This window comes from Corvus cornix, chromosome 1 (genome assembly GCF_000738735.6).
Source record: "Corvus cornix cornix isolate S_Up_H32 chromosome 1, ASM73873v5, whole genome shotgun sequence".
In the NCBI taxonomy this organism is placed as follows: Eukaryota; Metazoa; Chordata; class Aves; order Passeriformes; family Corvidae; genus Corvus; species Corvus cornix.
The window spans coordinates 31,270,209-31,291,795 of record NC_046332.1 but is presented as its reverse complement, the minus strand read 5'-3'; the positions used below and the strand labels follow the sequence as shown (position 1 = coordinate 31,291,795).

The 21,587-nt window shown below is 45.8% G+C and overlaps 1 protein-coding gene across 3 annotated transcripts in view; it reads left to right on the top strand.

Moving 5' to 3' along the window:
• The first annotated feature begins 10,872 nt into the window (after positions 1 to 10,872).
• Positions 10,873 to 21,587, top strand: part of NARS2 (asparaginyl-tRNA synthetase 2, mitochondrial) — a 50,834-nt gene continuing 40,119 nt past the window's right edge. Inside the window, exons 1-5 of one of the 3 annotated variants that reach the window (XM_019286706.3) lie at positions 10,873 to 11,063; positions 14,593 to 14,702; positions 15,556 to 15,676; positions 16,364 to 16,504; positions 19,721 to 19,801. In XM_019286706.3, the coding sequence (XP_019142251.1) occupies positions 10,941 to 11,063; positions 14,593 to 14,702; positions 15,556 to 15,676; positions 16,364 to 16,504; positions 19,721 to 19,801 (576 nt within the window). In that variant the 5' untranslated portion in view covers positions 10,873 to 10,940. The remainder of the gene's footprint in view (positions 11,064 to 14,592; positions 14,703 to 15,555; positions 15,677 to 16,363; positions 16,505 to 19,720; positions 19,802 to 21,587) is intronic. The other 2 variants (XM_019286705.3, XM_010401026.4) reach the window with 2 other exon arrangements.

The following is a 21,587-nucleotide window of genomic DNA, read 5'->3' as shown; positions in this document are numbered from 1 at the left end:
GAGGTGATGAAGCAGGAAAATGCACTCAAGTAACTCCACACAAAAAGCTGAAGATTTGACTTAAATATTGTATTTGTACATAATCTGGCAGATAAATAAGTAGGCAAAGGGTTATCAAAAGTCATCAGGATGCTTTGGGGCACCCAGCCGTGAACTGCCTGGTGCAGAAGTGGTGCCTGCCCCGGATTCAGATCAGTCCTTGTTGTTACGAGACCTCTGCTGTCATCTAGCGACAAAAGGGAAGAAGTAGCCGAAAAAGAAGGAAAAATGAGGTGAAAGAAATGCCCGTGCAAGTTGTGTCTTGGAAGAAGAAAACTGGGCGTTTTGAACACCTGAAGCTCACTATCGGCAGTGAGGTCTCACCTGTACATGCAGAGCCAGTTGAGATATTTTTGGGATCTCCCCCTCGCATTCCAGGATGGACCTAACTCCTCAAGGATCGCCTGCAGCCAACAAAGCTCTAATGGGTACATCCAACCACGGAGGCTTCACCATCCAAGGGTGCCATCACAAGAGCTCCTGTGGGCATGCACCCAGGCTGTTTTAGCTCCTGTCTAGTTCAGGATGGGGCATCTTGGTCTCTAGAGGAGCTTATTTGTCTCCAACAGCTGTGAAGGGAGTGGGAACATCTCCGATGCAGACACCTGCATGACAGCACTCTAGAGTTAAACAAGACGACTGCTGTCCCTTAACTGGAAGGTGACTCTCACCTGGAGAACAGGTCAGAACTCCTCCTGAAACCTTGTTGCTCCTATTCTCCTTTTTGTTGATTTTGCAGGGGGAAAATTCCAACTAGCCAGCCCACAAAGCAACTGACTTTGAGAAGAGACCATGACCTGATCTCTTCCTACACACACAGCAAGGAGCTCCTCCAGCCTTTTGGAAAAATGTCCTGCATGGGGACACATTCCCTGTAGGGACATGCTGGAGGCAGCAAAGAGCATCATTGGCAGCTGGGAGAGGTTAAAGGCAGGAGAAACTATCTGGAGTCAAATGAGGCACAAGAGAAACAAGAGCTGATGGTGCATACACAGAAGGAGATATTAGAAGGTCAGAGTTCAAATCCCATGTGTGACCTTGACCTTTTGTGTGATTTAGGACAAGTTGTTTCACAGTGCTGCCCAGTAAAACAACAGGATACTGGTTTCCCGTGGGAACACTCCAAAGGCATTAAAGTTTGCTGGTACAGAACACCACAGTGATGCTGGGCACAATAGCCTGCAGACATTCCAATTTGAAAGAAAATTCATGTTTCACCAACAAAGATAAAGATAAAGATAAATGATTTCTAATTATGAATGTAAAGGGATTAGAAAACCTTAGTTTTTCTCTTGTCAGCAGGGCTGAAGAAAATGAACCTGATTTTTGTCTTTGTTTGCCTTTCCCCAACAGTATTTTCCAGCTGTGTTGCAAAAGTGTGTATGAAACACAACCAATACTGTCCTGCTCTGCTGGTAACAAGCCCTCTGTTCCTTCTGTGAAGGAACTCTATGAATCACTCCATTAGGTTCACAGACCTGCCAATGGATATTTCAGAGATTTCCTTTCAAATCTTGAAAATAAAATATTAAGCACAATCAATCATTCCTCATGACAGCTTCTTTGTCCATGAACTATTTCCATTTATTAGAAACCATTTCTTTAAAGGTCACAGTGCGTGGGAGAGGATAGGTATTAAGAAAAAAAACAAACAAAAAACCACTTGTTGATCCTAGCACAAAAACATGGTGCATTTTTCTTTGTTTTCCTGTTAGAGTCACATATTTGAGCCACAGCCATGCCTTGAACAAGACAGGAGCATTACAGATGCTCGACAAAGTCCCAGCATTTAGGGCACCACACTAAGGGCAAAGACCCGGCTCTCACAGCAGGCAATTTTTCACTCACACGATCAGCAAGCGAACCCTGACAACAAGCCCTGAAATGATTGAGAGATGCCTTTCTGTGCCAGATGAGGCCCCAATGTGAGCTCTGAAAGGATGAGCTCATGCCGGGAGCTTAAACCTCAGGGAGTCTGAAGAGCATGAAGCTCCTTGAGACCAGGCAACACTGGGCATCAAGAGGGACACAGGTTCATGCATCCAAATTAATTCCTCCCACTACCCCATAAAGTAGAAGAAAATCAGCTGCCATTTCTGTCTTTTCAGGCAAAGTGGGATATTTCTGAGCAGGATTAAGGGCTTTTATGCTGTCCCACTGGTAGAAGCAAGATGAGGGTGCGGGCAGGGCCAAGGGCTCAGGTTGCACTACTCTTCACCCTCATCCATAGCGTGGAGCCACAACATCTCTTCACTGAGAAGGGATTTTCTTACTGCCAAAGGGATGCTGAAAGAGTTGGCAATGCATATCACCTTGGAAGGTGCTGCAGGACCCCCCAGCCCCAAATGGTAAGTATCTGCATGAAGAAGACCTAGTACACAGCAGCAAAACAAAGGCAACATTTCACAGCAGCATATGGTACAGGCAGCTCACCTCAGGTAAATATGCCATGGATGAATAATAAAAAGCACCCCATTTGCTTGAAGCAGAGGCTGTCATGGAAACCCTGGCAGTGAGTGGCATCATTGAGGGGATTCACTGAGAAACGACAGAAGAGAAGTCTAAGTTTCTTGGGAAGCATCAGAATTCAGAGATTAAATACACCTAGCAGGGCTGAAGTCTGGGCTCAGGAACTCTTCAGCAGGTTGTGCCCATCCAGCCAGGATGTACCGCTGTCTTTCAGTGCCGTTCCTGCAAACTGGAGCGGATTTTCCCTGTTAGACTTGTCAAAAGAGTGTAAGCCCTGCAGGACAATAAACATCTCTGTGTGTTAGTACTTAGGCTACATGGGCAAGAGTCTTTGCAACTGTGAAAAAGCGGTTGTTGCAGACTTCCACCATGAGGTTTGGCAGCAGAACCTGAAGAAAAAGAGGTGGAAGGGCTCTGTGTGCCCTTCCTCCAAAATGTGATCAAGAAGGTCATGGCCAGTGATGTACCCTCTCCAGACCAGCATCCTTCAGTGCTGATGGCTCAGGGAACCTCCATGCTTTCCATTTGATCTGAGTTAACACTAACCACCTTTTTCCAAAGCTGGATTTATCCTTTCCTCATTGAAAGATCACAAATCAGGATGCTCATTTTGCTCTGTCAGCTCATGGACATGTAAGCACCCTCCTCCTGGCACTCACTGATGAGGTTTATGTCTTAATTGGCATCCCCCAAACTACTCCAGCATGAGGGCAGACAACCTGATAAATTTAAGAAACTGCCCTTCCTCCAGTGCCTTTTCCAGCATGCTTCCCCTTCCAGGCAGCCTGAGCTGTTTTATCACTTTCTCCAAAGGAAAGCGCTGCCGAGTCCCCAAACCTCACAGCAGCAGGGCTCTGTAGATAAGGCAGGGAAAATATTTCACTCGCAAGGAAACTGTGCTCATCTCGCGCTAACGTCCCTGTCCTCTGGAATCCAAGGCAATAATTACAGCAATTTGTAGATAATTATTTGTTAATTAAAAACAGGCTTGCTGGGTACAGTTACCAATTTCCTCCGCTGGCTGCATAGGGCTGCACAAGGAGACACTGGGGGATTGTTGGTCTCATAAAATCATTTAGTTGTTCTGTTCAGAGTAAAAGTCCCCAGTGGGTCATCTCCTCCCTCTCCTCATATCCTGGCAGGTCTGATTCATTCTCCTAAGACATCCCTGATATGGATTTGTGCCTGGATTTCCCTTGGTGATTTCCAAGGAAGGTGACTGCCGCATTCCCCCACTGCAGCCTGTTTCCTCAGCTAATTTAGTGACCCTTTGCTCACACAGACTCATTTCCAGACACTTTTAAACTAGTAGCTCCTAAAGGAATCGTGACCCCAAGCTGAAAGAAGCTCAACTCTATCCCACATTTATGTGAGTAGTAATAAGTAAACAGCGTGGAGATGGAGTTACAGCTGGGAACAAACTGAAGCTGCTGGTTTAAACAGTGCTGTTGGGGAAATTATTCTGCCCTTGATTGGGCAGTCTGGGGCTCATGGTATCTTCCCAGGCAGGCATAGTTTTCAGGCCAGCTGTGACAACAAGCAATGATAGGATTTCAGATGTCCCCCAGTGAATACTGCATCCACAAGGAGTGTGTTTTGGGATGATGGCCCTCACAAGAATGAGGATTTTCAATCTTCTGAGTCCTCTGTCTCTGTTTCTGCAGTGGAGCACACGCCTCCTGGGTCCACCATATCCACCAGCCTGCTCCAGGGTCTCCCATAGCTCCAGAATCAGGAGGGATTATTTAGCCCTGGAAGCAAGAAAGTCACATTGCTCCTGATCTACTTCTGGATTGAGCTGGCTCTGGGCACTCATTTCAGATGTCCCTTCTTCTGTGGCACTGAGAAAACAGCTCATGGAGATCTGAGAGTTGGCTCTGTGGGTTCTACACAAAAATAGTACCAGTAGCACCAGTGTGGAAAGGCAAGTACACGGGGAAGTATGATGAGACGTGAAAGTGAGCAGTGTCCTCCTCCTGGTTGCAGCAGAGCAGCTTGGAGCCATAGTGACAAAGATGGGACAAAGGAACAACCTGGCTATTTTGTCATCATGTGCCCAGAAGCAGATTGTTTCCATCTCCCTTAGCAAAACAGCGGCATCAATGAGAACAAACCAGTGATAATGGGGAGGGGAAACAAATTAGGCTGTCAATATCCTCTTCATGGAAATAATCTCAAGGTTGTTAGTCACACAGGGCTGCTTCGCCCCTCTAATTTTCTCCTGTACGTGGGTTTTTTGTGTTCCTCTCATCACCTTAGCGGCTCAGTGCCTGCACCATGTGCAGAGGAATCACAATTAAGCTAAGTGGCTGCATGTCATGATATATGGGACTATGTCTCTGCTTCAGCAGCACAGAAAGCTAATGAAGAGCTGAGATTAAACACTGGGTTAATTAGTACGTTTAATTAGTTCACAGTTATTAAATCCTTTCAGACCCTTAGATAAATCGTTCAAAGTACAAAACATTCCTTAGAAACGCTACTATGTACTCCTCTCTTCTCTCTCTCCAGGTGCATGCAGGGCTGGGAGCTGTAGCTTTCCTCTTGCTGCTTAATGCAGGAGTAGAGCCTCCATTCAAGCCTCAGTGACCCAGCATCAGTCCCTGAGACTACCCTTGAACTTGCAAGTCTGCCAATTTGCAAATTCACAGTTCTGAGAGGGAACGAGGCAGCACCCTGCTAACATGGACAACAGTTAGTAGGAAAGGAATAGTGCTGGAAAAAAAGCAGGGAGCAACAGTTTCTCTTAACTCTGAGAGACACACACAGATTCAGAGGTTTGCTGCGGACATAAGTCACCCTGCAGTGTGTCCCTTTTCATGTCAACTTCCTCTGCGGCTGCAGTAGACAAGCAGGGCAGCCCTGCAGGAAGAAAGGGCAGGAATGGGTGGAGGAACTTCTCACTCAGGCTTTGGAGCATTGCCAGTCACTGTGCCAGTTATGCTGAGGGACAGGAAAGGCTCCTCCAGGCTCCTGTTTGCGGTCTCTCATATTCACCACACTGAATGATCACCCTGTGATTTCCATGTTCATCCCAACAACCCACGCTACTTCACTGCAGAAAGCTGCTAAGGTCTGTGGGGTCAGGTGTCCTTCAGAGAGCCCATGGCAGCACTGCCAGAAGCTGGTCTTGTAAAGGATTTATTTATGGCAGAGGAATCCAGTTTCTGAGATCACCTTGGAGACTTACCTAAAGCATTTATCCCTTGGCTAATGTGTGGCTCTGAACAACACAGGTGCAATGAGCTCAGGCTCTGGGCAGGCCGGAAAACTGACACCTATGGAGTGAAATCTGTATGCTGTTTTCATCATAGTTCTCTGGGAACTTTGGGTCCAACAAAGTGGTTTTCAGCATTTTTAGCACCAACCCTTTTTTTCCCTAGTTATTAACAGCTGTGTTGGTGGGCAGGGAATTCAGGTTCTCCTGATGCTGGAGACCTAAACCCATAGGCTGAGAATTAATAGGAGAAAAGGGCTACATTAGATGTGGCTTGCTTAAGGGAGTTTGCTAAGGAAAAAACTAACAGGACAGGATTAAGCTGAGGGATATTCCTCATTGCACCAGGAATGATATCCCTGAACAATGACTTACCCAGTACTTGTTTGCGACTCTAATAATTATAAAGTATTAGAAAGCAGAGAGCAAAGGCTGCAATAAGGTACTGTTACTCAGCAGACCTACATTTTGAGAACAAGAATACAGCTTTTTGGAAGATATTGTCTCTCTTTTTTCCTCTGTGCAGTTGTAAAAGAAAGGTATTTAATCCTTCCAAAAATAAGTATGAATGTATTTGCTTCCAGAGTCTACAAAATATGTCTGCATCAAAGCAATGTGGAGACATTTGGGAATGAAGTAGCTAATTTGATACTCATAAGAAACCACAGCCAAGGACTCTGTCTCAGAGAACTGGGCTGACCTTTTAGCAGCTGATAGTTCTAATATGACTTCTCACCAGTGAAAGCCCAATCTAACAACAATTAAAATAAATTAAAAGCTGTCACTGGCTTCTGCAGATATTGGATTAGACCATATAAAACCCACTTGAATGCTGGGAGCCCAAGGAAATTATCATGGTAAATCTAAATTCTAGTGAAGCCTTACAGGCTTTAAAATAACTCTCTGCAGCCCCATTAAGAATGGGTTTCTACTTAGCTCATGAATAATTCACTTTTTTTTTCTTCTGATCGTACCACCACGAACTAAGCCAGCACCAAGCCCAACATTCAAGTCACCTTTTTGCTCACAGTAGATCCAGAGCATGTTTCTATTGAAAGAAGAGTTCAGAGAGTAAAGGCCTGGGCACAGACATTGCTTCCCCTCAAAATATCTCTTCTGATTTCCTGCTATTCCCATAGAGCTAAGAACAGCTCTTCCCAACACTTTTTCATCTCCCCATTTCCAGTCACTTACCCTGGGCCATGGTGATGGCGTGATTTCCAAAATGACCAGGATCTGGTCCTCATACACAACTTTGTCCATCTCCTCCTGCTCATTTTTGAAGCATGTGATCTTCGCTTCAGAAGGATAAAACCTTGTTGCAGAAGAAACCAGCTAGCTGAGATAGCCCCACAGCTGTTTCCCTGGGAGAAATTTTTGCTGTTTAACTGAAAAAGAGAGAGATGAAGAGTGCTGGCCAGTCCTCCTCAGGAATCACTCCTGGCAACAGGACGAATGGGTATCATAAAGATTACTCCTTCAAACCATTTGTCATTGCATCCTTTGTTCCAAATGCACTGTCTTCAATATGACCTCACATTACACATCTCCCAGCCACATCCGCCTTCAATCCTCTTTCTTTCTTCCCTCAGTGAAGGACCATGTTAGAAGACAAACTCTGCTTCGACTAGAAATATCTACTGCGAACATTTCATATCTCCTAAACCCAGATGGAAGTACAGAAGAACCATTATTTCTCACCATCCTTTTAAACCTCCCTCCCTGCAGGCACCCTGACAACCAGCATCCTGGTTGCCAGTCCAGACTGACATGACTACTCTGATCCACAAAGAGCACCGGTGCTCTCTGGAGAGCTTTTAGAAGGGCTTTGCTCTCCATGGAAAGAAACAAAACCTACATTCAGACACAGTCATGTCTTTGCTGACACCTGAAACATCTCCAGAACAGCCAGTTTATGTACCAGAGAGGAACAGTGCTGTGAGTTAGCTTCAGCACTGCATCGACCCATATGGACCTACTCAAAGAACCTGAGATCTGGGTGCATCCCTGGGGCTATGGTTCATGGTTCTGATGTTGCCAAACTGCTGGCCAGTGAGGACAGCATCCAGCAGTGAAAAGAAGATGGGCAGCTATAGGAACTGAGGCCTACAACCCTGAGATTATGCTGTGAGATGTGTGGCTAAGGGATTTCTATGAGCTATACCATGAGATGCATGGCTAAGAGATTCCTGTGGGCAGGAAGACTGGGGGGGGATAGTTTACCAGGTGAAGGTTGGGTGACCCTCATCACTGCAAGAGGTGGAAGACGGAGTGATGATAAGGTGTCATAGTTCTGTTCCACCCTTGCACAAGACCCACAGCCTTTGCAATCTCTCTCTTTGTTACTCTTGATATCCCTCATTTACAGATAAAGTGGCTGCCCCACCACTTATGACAGTAGGAACAGAAGATTTGACTACGGTCTCACCTCCACTCCCCCCAAAAGTGTAGTGATACCATTTGGTCTTTATAAAGAAGGATATTCAGCTGGATGGGAAAAGTTCAAGTCCAGTCCAAAAATATGTGAGGCCAGACTTTCCTGTGTTATGCCCTTGCCTTCAATTACCCACGGGTGGTCCTGGAGCAGATGGGTCTGAGGGGAAGGACCTTACCCCTTTCCTGGTGTGTTTAGTCACTGTCACTGGTGCTACCCTCCAATTCTTCCTTAAATTAATTGTTTATCTGGCCTGGAGAGGGTTTTATGAGTCAAATAACCCTGGAAAAAATATTCTGGGCAGTATGGCAGAACAGGAGAAAAAACCTATAGCTGAGAGCAGTAATAAATGCACCATCTGTGACCAGGCACAGAGAAAACGTAACATGTGCTGAGCAGTCATTACATACACGTTTAATTCTCACATTTAGCCAGGAGTTCCCTGAATGACAGAGCCCTAATGTCCCACCAGTTTACATCCTGTATCTCTGCCTGACGCTGCAGCAGTACCAGCTCCTTTCTGCACTGTGATTCTCTAAGAAACCACACCACAGTAGTGTACCAACATACAGCAAAGCCCAATGCTGGCCCTCACAGGAGGGGATGGTGATTGGCATTAAAATAAAACTAATTTTGCTCACTCAGGAGCACCAAGACATGCATGCCCCAGTGTTTCCACCCAGCACTGAGGCAGTAACCTGTGCATGTCCAGGCAGTCTGCTCAATTCCGTGCAGTGGCACAGAGGACAGATTCTGGACAAGCTGTCCTCACTGCCTGAGGATGTGCTTCTATCCCTCCCTCTACCCACCCCTGAGGGCTCCTGTCCTACCTCTCAGTGTCTTTCTCATCCACCTGGTTATGTCTGTGCCCCTGCCCTGCAGCTCTAATTCCTAAGGATGGCATTTCAAGGCAGGTCAGAGCTCAGGTCAAGACTGAGCCGGGGGTGAGGACATCAGCTTACTTGGAGCGAAAGCAGAGGTGAAGGAAGGCCCTGGCAAGCAGCATTGGACTTTGAGAACAAGAAGCTTTTCATGCACAGATAAAAAGAATCACTTGGGAAAGTCGAAACCAGGCGTCTACAAAGCTTTCCTCTCTCTTTCCCATGAGCCCAGCTTGTTTCTTTTACATGCGGTCTCTGGCCAGCAATTCCTTTCTTACCTGGGACTTTACAGCAAGGTAGGGATTTGTCTCCCTACAAGCAGTGTCACTACCAAAGCTGCCTCCCAGCACTTCCTGGCCCTGGGGCATCCCACTGCTGCTGTCTCTTGTGTCACCCACAGTGCTCCAATGATCAAAGCACAGAAATGAGGCAACCTCTGACCACAAGCACAGCAGGCATGTTCAGCTGTTGCCTTCCTGCAGTGATGCTGCAGAAGAGGGACAGGCACGAACCGGGCAAGTAGAGCAGCAAAGACTAGGGTGTATGGGGAAGCAGCACTGACTTTACACATAGAATCACAGAATGTTTGGGGTTTGGGAAGGGACATTTAAATATCCTCTCATTTCAATGCTCCTGCCATGGGCAGGAGACCCTTCCATTAGACCAGGTTGCTCCAAGCCCCACCCAACCTGTCCTTGAACACTTCTAAAGTTGAGGCAGCCACAGCTTGTCTGGGCAGCTTCAGCCAGAGCCTCACCACCCTCACAGTAGAGGATTTCTTCCTCATGTGCAACCTAAATCTGCACTCTTTCATTTTAAAACCATTGTCCCTTATCTTTGCACTAAAGGTTTCTCTGTGTTTCTTATAAGCCCTCCTAAAGTCTGGAAAGGCTGCAGTAAGGAAGAAGCCTTCTTTTCTCCAGGCTGAGCAGCCCCAACTGTCTCAGCCCGTCTCCACAGCAAAGGTGCTCCAGCTCTCTGATCATCTTTGTGGCCTCCTCTGTACTCACTCCAGTAGGTCCATGTTTCCAGTGCTGAGGACCCCAGAGCTGGGTGCTCCGGGTGGGGTCTCACAAGAACAGAGGGGCAGAATCCCCTCCCTCACCCTGCTGGGCCCATTGCTTTGGATGCAGCCCAGGATAGAATTGGCTTTTTGGGCTACAAGTGCACATTGCTGGGTCATGTCCAATTTTCAGCCCATCAGTATTGCCAAATCATTCCCTGCAGGGCTGGAGACCCTGATGGCTGCTGCTCACCTGCCACTCAGAGGAGCTGGCAGGACAGAGGGACGTAAGCCTGAAAGAGAGACAGGAGAAAAGCTTTATTCGTCAGCAAGGCCTGCAGAGCAGACCCGAGTCCTGCACCCCTTATCAGGAAAAGCGGGGAATGTCGAAGGGTTACGGTCCGTGAGAGAAGCCCAGGAGGACGGGACAGTGGCTGAACGTCCCTGAGAACCACCATACGCCATCCCCAGACCGCGCTACCGCTGAGGTGGTCCCGGAGGGCAGCAGGATCCCTTCCCCCGCCACGGGGAATCCTTGTCTCCCAACACGGGATCCCTCTCGCAGCCATGGAAGATCCTCCTCCCCATTCGTGGGGATCCCATCCCCACGTGTCCCGCTGGCAGCCGATATCCCCTACGAGGAACTACATTTCCCAGGAGCGCTTGCGCCCGGGCGGCGGAAAAGGCGAGCTGAGTCGCGCATTCCGTTCCGATTGGCTGGCCGGGGACGGTCCGAGCGGCCATTGGCTGGGCGGGTGGCCACGTGGGGCGGTGGGGGGCAGGTCGATTCACGTGGGCCTGTGCGGGAGTGGGCCGGGAGCCGAGCGGGAGCTGGGAGCGGCCGGCCGGCCGGGCTCGGGCCGGGGGTCTTGGGGAGCGGCCCCACCAGGCCTCGCCATGCTCGGGGCCCGAGGCGGGTGGCGGGCCCTCCGCCGCTGCGCCTCCCTGCCGCGGCCCCTGCGGCTGCGGGTGCGCGAGGCGCTGGGGGCGCGGGAGCCGGCGGACGCGGTCAGAGTGCAGGTGTGTGCCCGGAGTGTGCCCGGTCCGGAGCCTGAGCCGATGGGATGGCCCGGAGGGGCGCGGCCCACGCCCGTGCTTGGGACGGAAGTGGGGGAGCCCTGCAGAGCGTTTTGCTGAACTCCCAGATCTGCTCTGCAGTCGTGCAGAGCCTCTCCGTGTGTTCTCTCGCTGTACGTGCTCAGTTCGCTGTTGTCGGAGCCAACGAAGCTTTGGAGTCGCTCGGCACGTGGAGAGGAGCGTTGTCACTGTGATGGGTTGTACTGAACGTGCTCTCCGCAGTGTTGGCTTTATCACCTGTTCTATTCCGGAGAGCCAGCCATTGCCTCTGTTCTGTTGTTTTTAAAGCTTTTTCATTGGTCTTGTGCCACGTACGTCCAGGTTTAGAGCAGTGTCAGTAGAGCCATCGATAACACTTCCACTGCCGTTTGTATTCGGCTCCTGTTGTGAACCAAGGTAGCCTGGGGTTAATGGGCATTTTAGCTATGGAGCGCTTTGCCTTGCCATAGGATTGTGCGTTCCCCTGTTTTCTGGTGCTTCCAACTGGCAGAGCAGTGGTTGCACGCACAGAGTCCCTGCTTCAATGCAGAACTGTGCAGTTGTCAGTATTTCTGGATGAATGTCAAAAGGACTGGGGTACTTGGTAACAGTTTTAAACAAAACTGAAAGAGGATAGATTTAGATTTGTAAGAAAGAAGTTTCGTACTGTGAGGGGGTGGGGCACTGGCACAGGTTGCCTAGAGAAGATGTAGCTGCCCCATCCCTGCAAGTGTTTAAGGCCAGGATGGGGCTTGAAGCAACCTGGTGGTGTGGAAGGTGTCCCTGCCCATGGCAGTGGGGTTAGAACTGTATAACCTTCAAGGTCCCTTCCTATTCAAGCCTTTCTGTGATTCTACTGGCCCAAAAACCAGTTTGTAGCACACTGGTATTCTTGCTTGCACATAGGTGAAGCCTAATAGGGCAGGAAGAAGCTTTTCCAGTGTAGGTTCTTTTCAGATGTAGTTTGATGAATAATGCAAGCTAGAATAAACTGATGCTAAAATTTTCAGTACTGCCATTCTTCCCCCTTCCCTACCCTCCAGACCCTTGCTGCTTTGCTTTTCCCCTGTGCTGGCAAAATGTGGGGGGTTTGTATTAAACTGGGCTAGGAATCTGGTCTGGCTTGAATGCAACCTTATTATGGCCAGATTGTTGGAATGTGCAGTCTAATCAGAGTCAAAATTGTCACTTTCATTGCACATTCATTCTGGTAAGGTGTGAAGTGGTTAAAACATTGCTGCCGCAGCCTCTGCTGCTCCAGTACAGGCCTGTGGGTATGCTCTTACTTCCTATTGCAGGATGCAATTATTTAATAGATCCCAGAACAGCTTGAGGAGGTGGCAAAAAAAGCTCTTGAGATGTTTCTTTGTTTCTTTTTTTGTGTGTGTTTTGGTAAAGGAGCGTTTGTGGAGAAGGAAACAGAGGAAAACATCTGCCGTTATACGTTAAACGTGCATCCAGTATAACATACATGGTGTGTTCTGGGGATTTGCTGGAATGCAGAGGATAAGCACAACAGCTTCAGGCATGTTACTGTATGAAATGTTTTTTACTTTAACCATACAAATTCGAGGATGCCCATATAATCTTGTTTCTTGCACCAGTTCGGGTGGAACACTCTGCAGGGGTTTACCCTGTCTGACTCACTAGGTTCATGTCTTTAAGATCTTCCATGGTTCTTACATCAAACATGGAAAGCATGTTATACAAGCCTGTGTAATGCTTTGCCTGTGTTAGTAGTCATTCTTGAAACTATAACATGCTTTTCTTCTGGTGCTGTTTAATTCTTGGTTTGTTCTGTCTAGGTGACAGAAGTAGATGGATTTGCATTGGTTTGTCTGGTATAAAGCCCCTAAAGCACAGTTTGAAGTCATTGGGACTATTTGGTCCCTTCCAGTTAAGAAAAAGATGAAACTGGTTGGAAAAGAGGTAGTTTGGTTGTTTAATCAGCACTGGTTTTGGTTGTTCTCTACAGTATTGTTAGAAGATGAGCTTGAAGGCCCCCAGCAGATAATTTTGCTTTGAAGGCCAGCTTTTTCTCAACTCTGGTGAGCAGAGGAGCAACTATGGGAGTTATATTTTGGATGCTCTTGATGCCTTTTCCTGGTCTTAAAATCAAGAGGCATACATGGTTAGAAGGGGAAAAGGGATTTCACCTTGGTATTTATTTTTAAGGATCCTTAGGTGCACACGTCCAAGTCATATGCATCAAGATGTACCCCACCGAGTCTTTCCCTGTGTCTCTGTGTCTCTCCTCCTCTTCCCCCCCCCCAACACTGGGTATAACATTATAGGCTTTACTAATTAGCATATCTATCAAAGATTCCCCAATGAGAGGCTCAAGGGAGCCCCCCTCCCCAAGGAGCCTTCCCCTGGATGGTTCTATCTTAGTTTACAAATGTGTTCTGGAGAGGACCTTGGGGTCTGGGGCACACTGATCCCCAGCTACGAAGCTTCTAAAATGTTTAGTCTCTCAGTTTGACAAACAAGTCCAAGAATGTAGGCAAAAAGCACTAGGAATACAGAAGTTGTAAAAAGGTATAACAGGGGTATAAAAGAAAAGGCATAAATCTTCATGGCATCACTCTTACTATTGCTTACTGCCTTGGTACTGACTTAATATTTCCCTTAAAAAGAAAATAAAATTTATAGGTCATAAAAAACCACAAATTAAGACATTAGCCTGAGCTGTACACAGTCAGTTCTACTGTTTTGCTGTTACAAAGAATTTGGGTATTACTAGTTTAATTGTTTTCATGAAACTGGACAAAGTATTTCTAATTTTTTTTCTTAATATCTTTTTTTTTTTTTTCCCATGGGCGCAGTGAAGCAGTCTTGATTTTAAGATGAAAGGAGAAACATCTAATGCAATAATTTTTATTTTTGTTTTGCATGAATATGTAGCTTTTCATGTGAATCTGTTGGCTGCATCGTTGTTTTAGCAGTCCAGCAGTTTAGTTAGTGAACACATTTGAAAGGTTGTAACCGTTCTATAGGGATACAACAAAACTGATGCTAAAAACCATCAGAACCATCTTGAGTGTGTTGTAATGAAGAAAGGTGCATTACTGGTCTCTCCTGTTTTAGTAAGAAGTGTTTGGAAAGGATATCACTGATTAGAATATGTTCTTTGCCAAAACACATTACATCTTCAGAGCACTTTGTTGCTCTCTATTCTCAGCTCCGCAAAGATGCAGGTACATCTTATTAATCCTTGCTGTTCTCAGGAAGAAACTCTGCCTCAGATGGATGTCTCTGCCTGAGGATTTGTTTCTCTCTGCTTTGAAGTCAGAAGAAAAACTGACACTGACTTTTTTTCTCTTTTTGTTTTTTATTATCATTATTTTTTTGCCCCTAAAGAAACAGTTACTTTGATTTCAGTAAGAAGCTGAAATTGGCCTGAAGTGGTGTGTCCAGCTCAGCTGGAAGAAGAGCATGAGTTCACAGCATTCCTGCCAAGAAATAACAAAATCTCTTTTTCTTTTTCCTCTAGGGCTGGGTCCGCTCTGTCCGATCCCAGAAGGAAGTTTTGTTCCTGCACATAAATGATGGGAGTTCTCTGGAAAGCCTCCAGGTGGTTGCTGATCCCAGCCTGGAAAAGAGGTGGGTCCATTTGAAATAACTGGAGAAATATATGTGTTGAGCAGTGCTTGGAGGGGTCTGCTCAGGCCTCTTTTCCTGTGCCAGGGACTTGCCAGCCTCTGGCACCTGACCACAGGAAAAACACTACTGCAGTCTGTGGTCTCTAGATGCACTTTTAGGAGGGAGAATGTCAGACTACTTTGTCTCCACTTTGCTGAGGCCTTGTGGATCAGTTGATGAATCCTATGAGATCAGTTTGGACCCAATTTTCTTAGTAGCTGCAGCAGTGTAGGCATTCTTGTCTGCTGTTGGAATTGCTTGGAAATGGCATGAGGTAGCCAGGGATAACTGTCCCCCAGGTTCTGGAGGGTGCTGTTGCTCTTCTGTAACGACTGGAGGGCTGGCACACCAGGCATAGCCCCTGGATAGGCACATCTGTTCTATTGTAAAATAATGCACTTGTTTTATTGCTTAATTTTTGTTTGTTACTCTCAGTTGCTTACTGGGCTAGGGTTGGGAGTATTGGGATGATCCAGGAAACTTCTGTGTGTGACTTGGTTTTTTAAAGATTTTAAAAATAATTTTTTACTATATACTGTGTTTGTCCCCACCAAGAACCCGTTCTAATAGAAACCTGTCACTTTTCTCCCCACTTGTTCAACATTCCTGCCTTGTCCTAAATTCTTCTATAGCTTTTTGAATCTCTTCACATTCCCACCTCTGCACTTAATAATTTTTCATTTCATCAGTTAAGTTCTATGGCTACAGCATCTCTTGTGATCTCAAGTGGTCCAGCTAAATTAACAAGAATGTCTCTTCTGAATGTTGTTGTATCAGCACCTAGTTAAGCTGGTTTTTTTTCTTGGTTTCTTAGAGACCTGACTTTTGGAAGTGCAGTGGAAGTTCAAGGGAAGCTTGTCAAAAGCCCTCATAGGATGCAAAACATGGAGCTGCAAGCTGAAACCATTCGTGTAGTGGGACCTTGTGATATTTGGGTATGTCACTATAGCAAGAGGGGTGGGACTGCTGGAAATCAGGTTTTAAAGGTCCAAGTATCCAGCAAAGCATACTTGAAACTTTATTTTCTTTCAGTCTGAGTGGTCCTGCAGACTTTGATTTGTCAGCAGTGTCTGTAGGTTGCATCAAAGGAGAAACATGGGATCACCATGAAAGCTTGTTTCTGGGACAGAGCCATTTCTCCATGGAAAATTTGCTCAGGCTGAGAGTTAAGAGTTTGCCTTTGTCCCACCCTGAAGCACTTAACTGTGCAGGTGGCTTACCTGGTAAGTTTGGCTCGGATATGAATTGGAGAAACAGCGGAACTGGCAAGACACTCCAGGTTGTGCAGCTGGAAGAACCGTATCTACCACAGGCACGTTCAGAACCAGCTTGTTGTTGCAGCAGTGAGGTGAACAGCTAGGTTTTAGGGGGGCTCAGCATCCAGAAGGTGGAGCATTTTAGAGTGCTAATACCTCCTCTTGTGTTCATGGCTCTTGCTCTGCAGTAAGCATTATAAAATACACAAAATAACCAGAAAAGAGAGGCAAAAGCATCTAGTTCTTCTGTGGTCTGTAATTGTGATTGAGTTTTAGTAGGGAGAGATGGTGTTCTGTGAACAGCAATAAAACTGCATTGACTCCCAAGTTCTCATCCCCTTATTTTGATTTCCCTGCTGTTTTCAGTCGTTTCCCCTGAAGATGAAGGAGAGGCACCCTCTGGAGTATGTCCGACAGTTCCCTCACCTGCGCTGCAGGAGCAACACGCTGGGCGCCCTCCTGCGAATCCGCAGCGAAGCCACTGCGGGCATCCACTCCTTCTTCCAGGTACTCCCTTCTGTACTGAGCCTGACGTGTAGAGCACTCCACCCAGGCTGGCTTTATGGGAGCAGCTTAGGAGGGAAGGAGTGTGACATCTTGCCTGCATGGTATGGATTTTGGACACAGTGGTTTTCTTTCCAGGCCTGGGCCTTGGCCAGACTGTTGCTTATGATCAGGTTAGCGCATCTGTGGCCTGTCAGTGTCTTTCCACCCATTTCCTGTTATTTATCCCTTTCACAGTGTTGCAATATAATTGCCTGCAAGCGTGTGGTCTGTGGAACACAACATAATGTGGACTTGTTTAACCTATCCTCTGCAGTGACCTTACGGTCCTTGGACAGAAACCTCCTCCCACATGGAAAAATCTGTGATACAGGAACACAGACAAACTGACTCAGAGCTTCTTGTTATTCTCAGTTCTTGCCTTTCTCTTAGTGCAGTACAAATCTGTGTGGATGCTGTTGGCTGACATTAGGAGACTCCTGTTCTGACGCATTTCAAACTGATGGGTGGGAGCCACCTGTGTTTTCTGAATGTGTCACTCAAGCTGTGGGCACAGCACAGGCTTTGGGCAGGCAGGGGGGCAGGGAATTGGCTCTGATGCCAGATCACATAGAGGCCATGTGATTCTTTGTGTGAGTAGATAAAGAAAGGTAACAAGTCTTCTAGCACACCTGAGCCCTTTTTTTAAAGCTATTCCTGGAAATAAACATGTTTTAGTTCAGATAAGCTGGCTTTAGTTTGAATAGAATCATCAGAGCACTCTGATGACAAAATTCATATGTAATAATTAGTGTGGCCCAAGGAAGAGGTTAGAAATGTAAAGATGAATTTCTGGTCCCAGGTTTGCTGGTCTTTGTTGCCTGCAGTGGCAAAGAAGGCTTGCTTGCTCTAAGAAGTGTCTGTGGAATTGCATGGCATTTGGATGACTTCTGTGGGTTTTTTTGGGGTGGGGGGGTGTTTTTTGGTTTTTTTAAGAGCTTAATAGAAATCCCACGTCAGGTAAAGGTGCTGGTTTCAGGATTGTGCCTGCTCCTAAGGCAGAAGCTGGCTCTGTTGGGAATCAGTCTGTGCCGGTGTCAAGCCACTAGATGGCATTGCCTACAACGATATGTGCTTCCAAACCTGGGCACCGAAGGCAGCCAAGATACAAAAAAAGTCTTATTCAGGCTTTGCTTCTCCAAATCAACTCCAGCTCAGGCTTTGACATACCTTCCTGTTTACAATGCTCAAGAGCAGAGCTCTATTATAAAATAGAATGTATCATCAATTTAGCAGCAGCAGCTACACTAAAGTTATTTTTAAAGGAATAGGGAAGATTTGGTCCCAGACTTGATATTTACACATGCTTATGTGAGAACTCTCCTAGCACCAGGAATGTCTGTACTATATCTGTTTGCTCCATTTCTAATGGAAGGAAGTCTTCTAAAATTGCTACCTGCATCATCCCAAGAATATTGCAATTTCCAATGTGACGATGTCAGAACATACCATAGCTACAAAGAACAATATGAGCGTTTTCACTCTGCAGAGCTGTAAGGAGCTTAATAGTGGAAGAAAATAAGTGGAGCTGTTTGAATACACACTCAAAATTACTGAGACTCTCTGTAACTTTAAAAGCATCTCTTTTTTAGCCTATTCATTTCCAGGAATGAATGACTACTGCCAAGTGCCTTTGGTTTGGATGTTGAAAGCTAAAATGTCCTCTTTAAATCTTCTCCTGAGAACTGTGGTCCGTGCAGGATAGGAGCATTGTTCCTAGGCACAGTAAGATAGTTGCACTGTGTATGGCAACTTCCACTCTGCACATTAAGTTCCAGGTTTGTGAGGGCCAGTAATGCAACGTGAATTATTTTAGAAGCTTTTATAAGGGGAATTATCCCAGAGGTTTTTAGGGGATTCTTTTATTTCAGATCTGTGCAGTTTGCATTACTTTCCAAAGCATGTAAGGAATCTTCTGTGTGAAATGTGCTTCTTTACAGCATCTGCTAGCACTGTATGAGGAATTTAGGCCTTTTTCAAACATCTCCTGTAGAGCTGGGAGGCCGTGTAACCAACAGGGGTCTGAATATGCAGGGAACTGTGTCACAGGCCCACATTTTGTGCTGGTAGACTGAAACTTCCTCCCCCAGGCAAAGCAAGTTGTTCTGGATCCAAAACTTCTTTCTTTGCAGTAACTGGATCCCAGTGAGGAGCTGAGGTCTTTGCACCTGTAACCAAGGTAGCCTAGAGCTGACTGCAGGGACTTTGCTCCCTCTTGGTTGTGTTATTGTATTGCCACAAAAGGCATTGCATGTCCATATGAGCTTTTCATTCCAAATTAATTTTAGTTTGATTCTGAGAGTGGGCACTAAATACTATTCCTGTCTTCCTAGCCCCTTAACTAGCTGGTGGTAAGGACCAGGACTTCTCATGTGACTGACTGAATTGTATTATTCTGGTAAAAGCTGTGAAGCTAAGATGTATCCATCCACTGAATATTGGGTTGCAGCTGTTTTAAAAGCCTATGGCTGCACTGCAGAGAAATCCAGAGAACAGGGGCTCTTTCTTCATTCAGCCTTCCTTGTTTTGGAGGCCTCTGCTGGATTTATGAACTATTACATGAATGTGTAATTCTGCAGGTACCTAGAACATGACCAAGCCAGGGTATACCCTGTCTCTTAAAATCAGCTTGACTTCAGTATCTTAGAAGATATGAGGTAGGACTGACACTTTATTGGTGTTTGGGTGTTTTTAAGGTGTCTCTTTCATCCTGTGTGTGATTTTTGTCATCTAACACATTTGATTGCTTATTTTAATGCAGCACATGAAGAGTGTCCTTTGCCTAACCACTGCCTTCCAAAAAGCTGAAAGAAACAAGGTGTTGAGGTCATAGGGGTGAATTTGATTGAAACTGCCCAAAAATATAAAAATGCTGGGGGAAGTGAGAAGAAAGGAGAATGGTGTGGAAACAGGCCATTGCAAAAAAACTCATAGTAATGACCTAAATCTCTTTGGGTTATGAAGCCTGGAGGAAAATACACAGGTAGTAAACACTGCTTTGTAAATCGTGCTGGCATTTAGTTTGTCATCTGTCCCTGTAAGGCAGAAGCTGCCCAAAAGACTACATGTGCTGTCCTGGTTGGGGGCTAATGGCCAAGTTACGTGTGCTGGTTGATGTCATCCTTGAGGGTGATGTTCAATATCTTTACCTCGTTAACTTTGCTGTTCTGTCTTTTCCAGGATAATGGATATGTGCATATTCATACCCCCATAATTACATCCAATGACTGTGAAGGTGCTGGGGAACTCTTTCAAATTGGGGTAAGTTGGGTTGCATAAAGTTTTGGTTTGTTTTTTTTTTTTTGGTTTTTTTTTTTGGCAAAGCAATTCTTGAGTTGTTGAAGGTTAGAGGAAATGTCTCTCTTTATAAACCCTTTTATGTACTCCTGTGATTATTTTTTTAATATAGCGATCCTTTTCTTCAACTTATAATTTAGACAGTTAAACAGATGCATTATCTTTTTTTTTTATTGCTATTTTTTGCATTAATCAGCACCTTTTGTACTGATGAGGTTGTTCTATCCCTGGTGCTGTGGAAAAGTTTGCAAGGAATAATGGAGGGAGGTGGAACATCTTAGTAAACAGAAAGATGTGATCATAAGAGCCCAAGAGATGGGATGGGTCATTCAGGACAGACTACTACACTCAAATATTTGTTAGCTTTGAAACAAAGAATATAATTCACCATGAGATAATCCTTAAAAAGAAGTCAGCACTACCTGAAACTCCTTTTCAGTGTGTCCCTACAAGCTACACCTGTTGTATGTCAGAATTCTCCCCCAATATTGTCAAGCCTCCCCATAACCACCAAATTACTGCCTCACTCTATCATTATAAGAGTACTTCACATCATGGGTCGGAACCTCCTGTGAAACTGAAACACAGCCCTAACCACTAAGATCTTCCCCACAGATTTCTCATGATTCCTGACCCCACAGTCATTAATCATACGGAATTCCATCTGAGTTTTGTACTTCTGTATTTGAAATTCACTCTTCTGTCTCAAGCAACGGCATCCTTTGCCACTTAGGCTTATTGGCTCCAGCTTTGCTGGTGATTCATCTGTAAGCGAAAGAAAAACTGTTGAGGTAGCAGTTACTTGCTGTGGGATCGTGTCTTCCACTCTGCACAGCCTCATGACAAAAAAGGCTTCTGTCTACTTGTTCTTCAGGATCTCAAGGTCTAACGTGTGCTACCAGTGATTCCCTTCCAGACCAGTACATGTTGCTCAGCTTTTTGCTTGCCCGGACAATAGGGTTGATTAGCTAAACTAAATTGTTCCTGTTTAAATGAGATGCCTTAATGCTACCCAGGGTTCACTCCGGGCTGTTGCATGCAAATTAAGATGTGAAAACAAGTGACACTTAATGATGGAAACATTATGCAGTTTGCAGCTGTACAGTGTATTGCGTCTTTGGTACAAATTGTATCCACTTGAAAGCTGTAGAGGATGCAGGACTGCAGCGTAGGTGGCTGGTAGTGACAGAAGCCCTGATGCAAATGTTGAATTAGGTGCTCAACTGTGAGCCTGAAACTTGTATAAACTGGATCATGGTTCAAGGCAGATATTTTACTCCTCTCCAATGGGATTGCTGAGGTGCAAATAATACCTGTCTTGGAGAAATGTAGCTACAGCTGTGCTTGAAAGGTGTGCTGTAAGTGCCAAGTCAGACCCCATTAAATGGCCTGTGCCACAAAGGAAGGGCTTCACAAACCCACTTGCTGCTGGGAACGTGGAAGTTCTCCCTGATTTCCTGTTTCTTCTTTGAGTACAGCTTCATTGTCTGGCCTCATTTAGCACTTAGTTTTGTTTCTGCAAAGCCCTGTTCACAATTGGTCCTGGCTAGCAGAGATCTAAGACTGCCTGCTATCCTGCTGGGATCACTTCACTCCACTGGAGCAGTGACATTGTTTTTTGACAGTGAAAACGTGGGGAAGATTAAGCCTGCCTTGGGCCGTGCATGTGAGGCTGTCAGACACAAAATAAGAATGGTAGAAGGGTGTCAGACATAATAATGAGGGTGTGGTATTTGCAACAAAGCCCAGA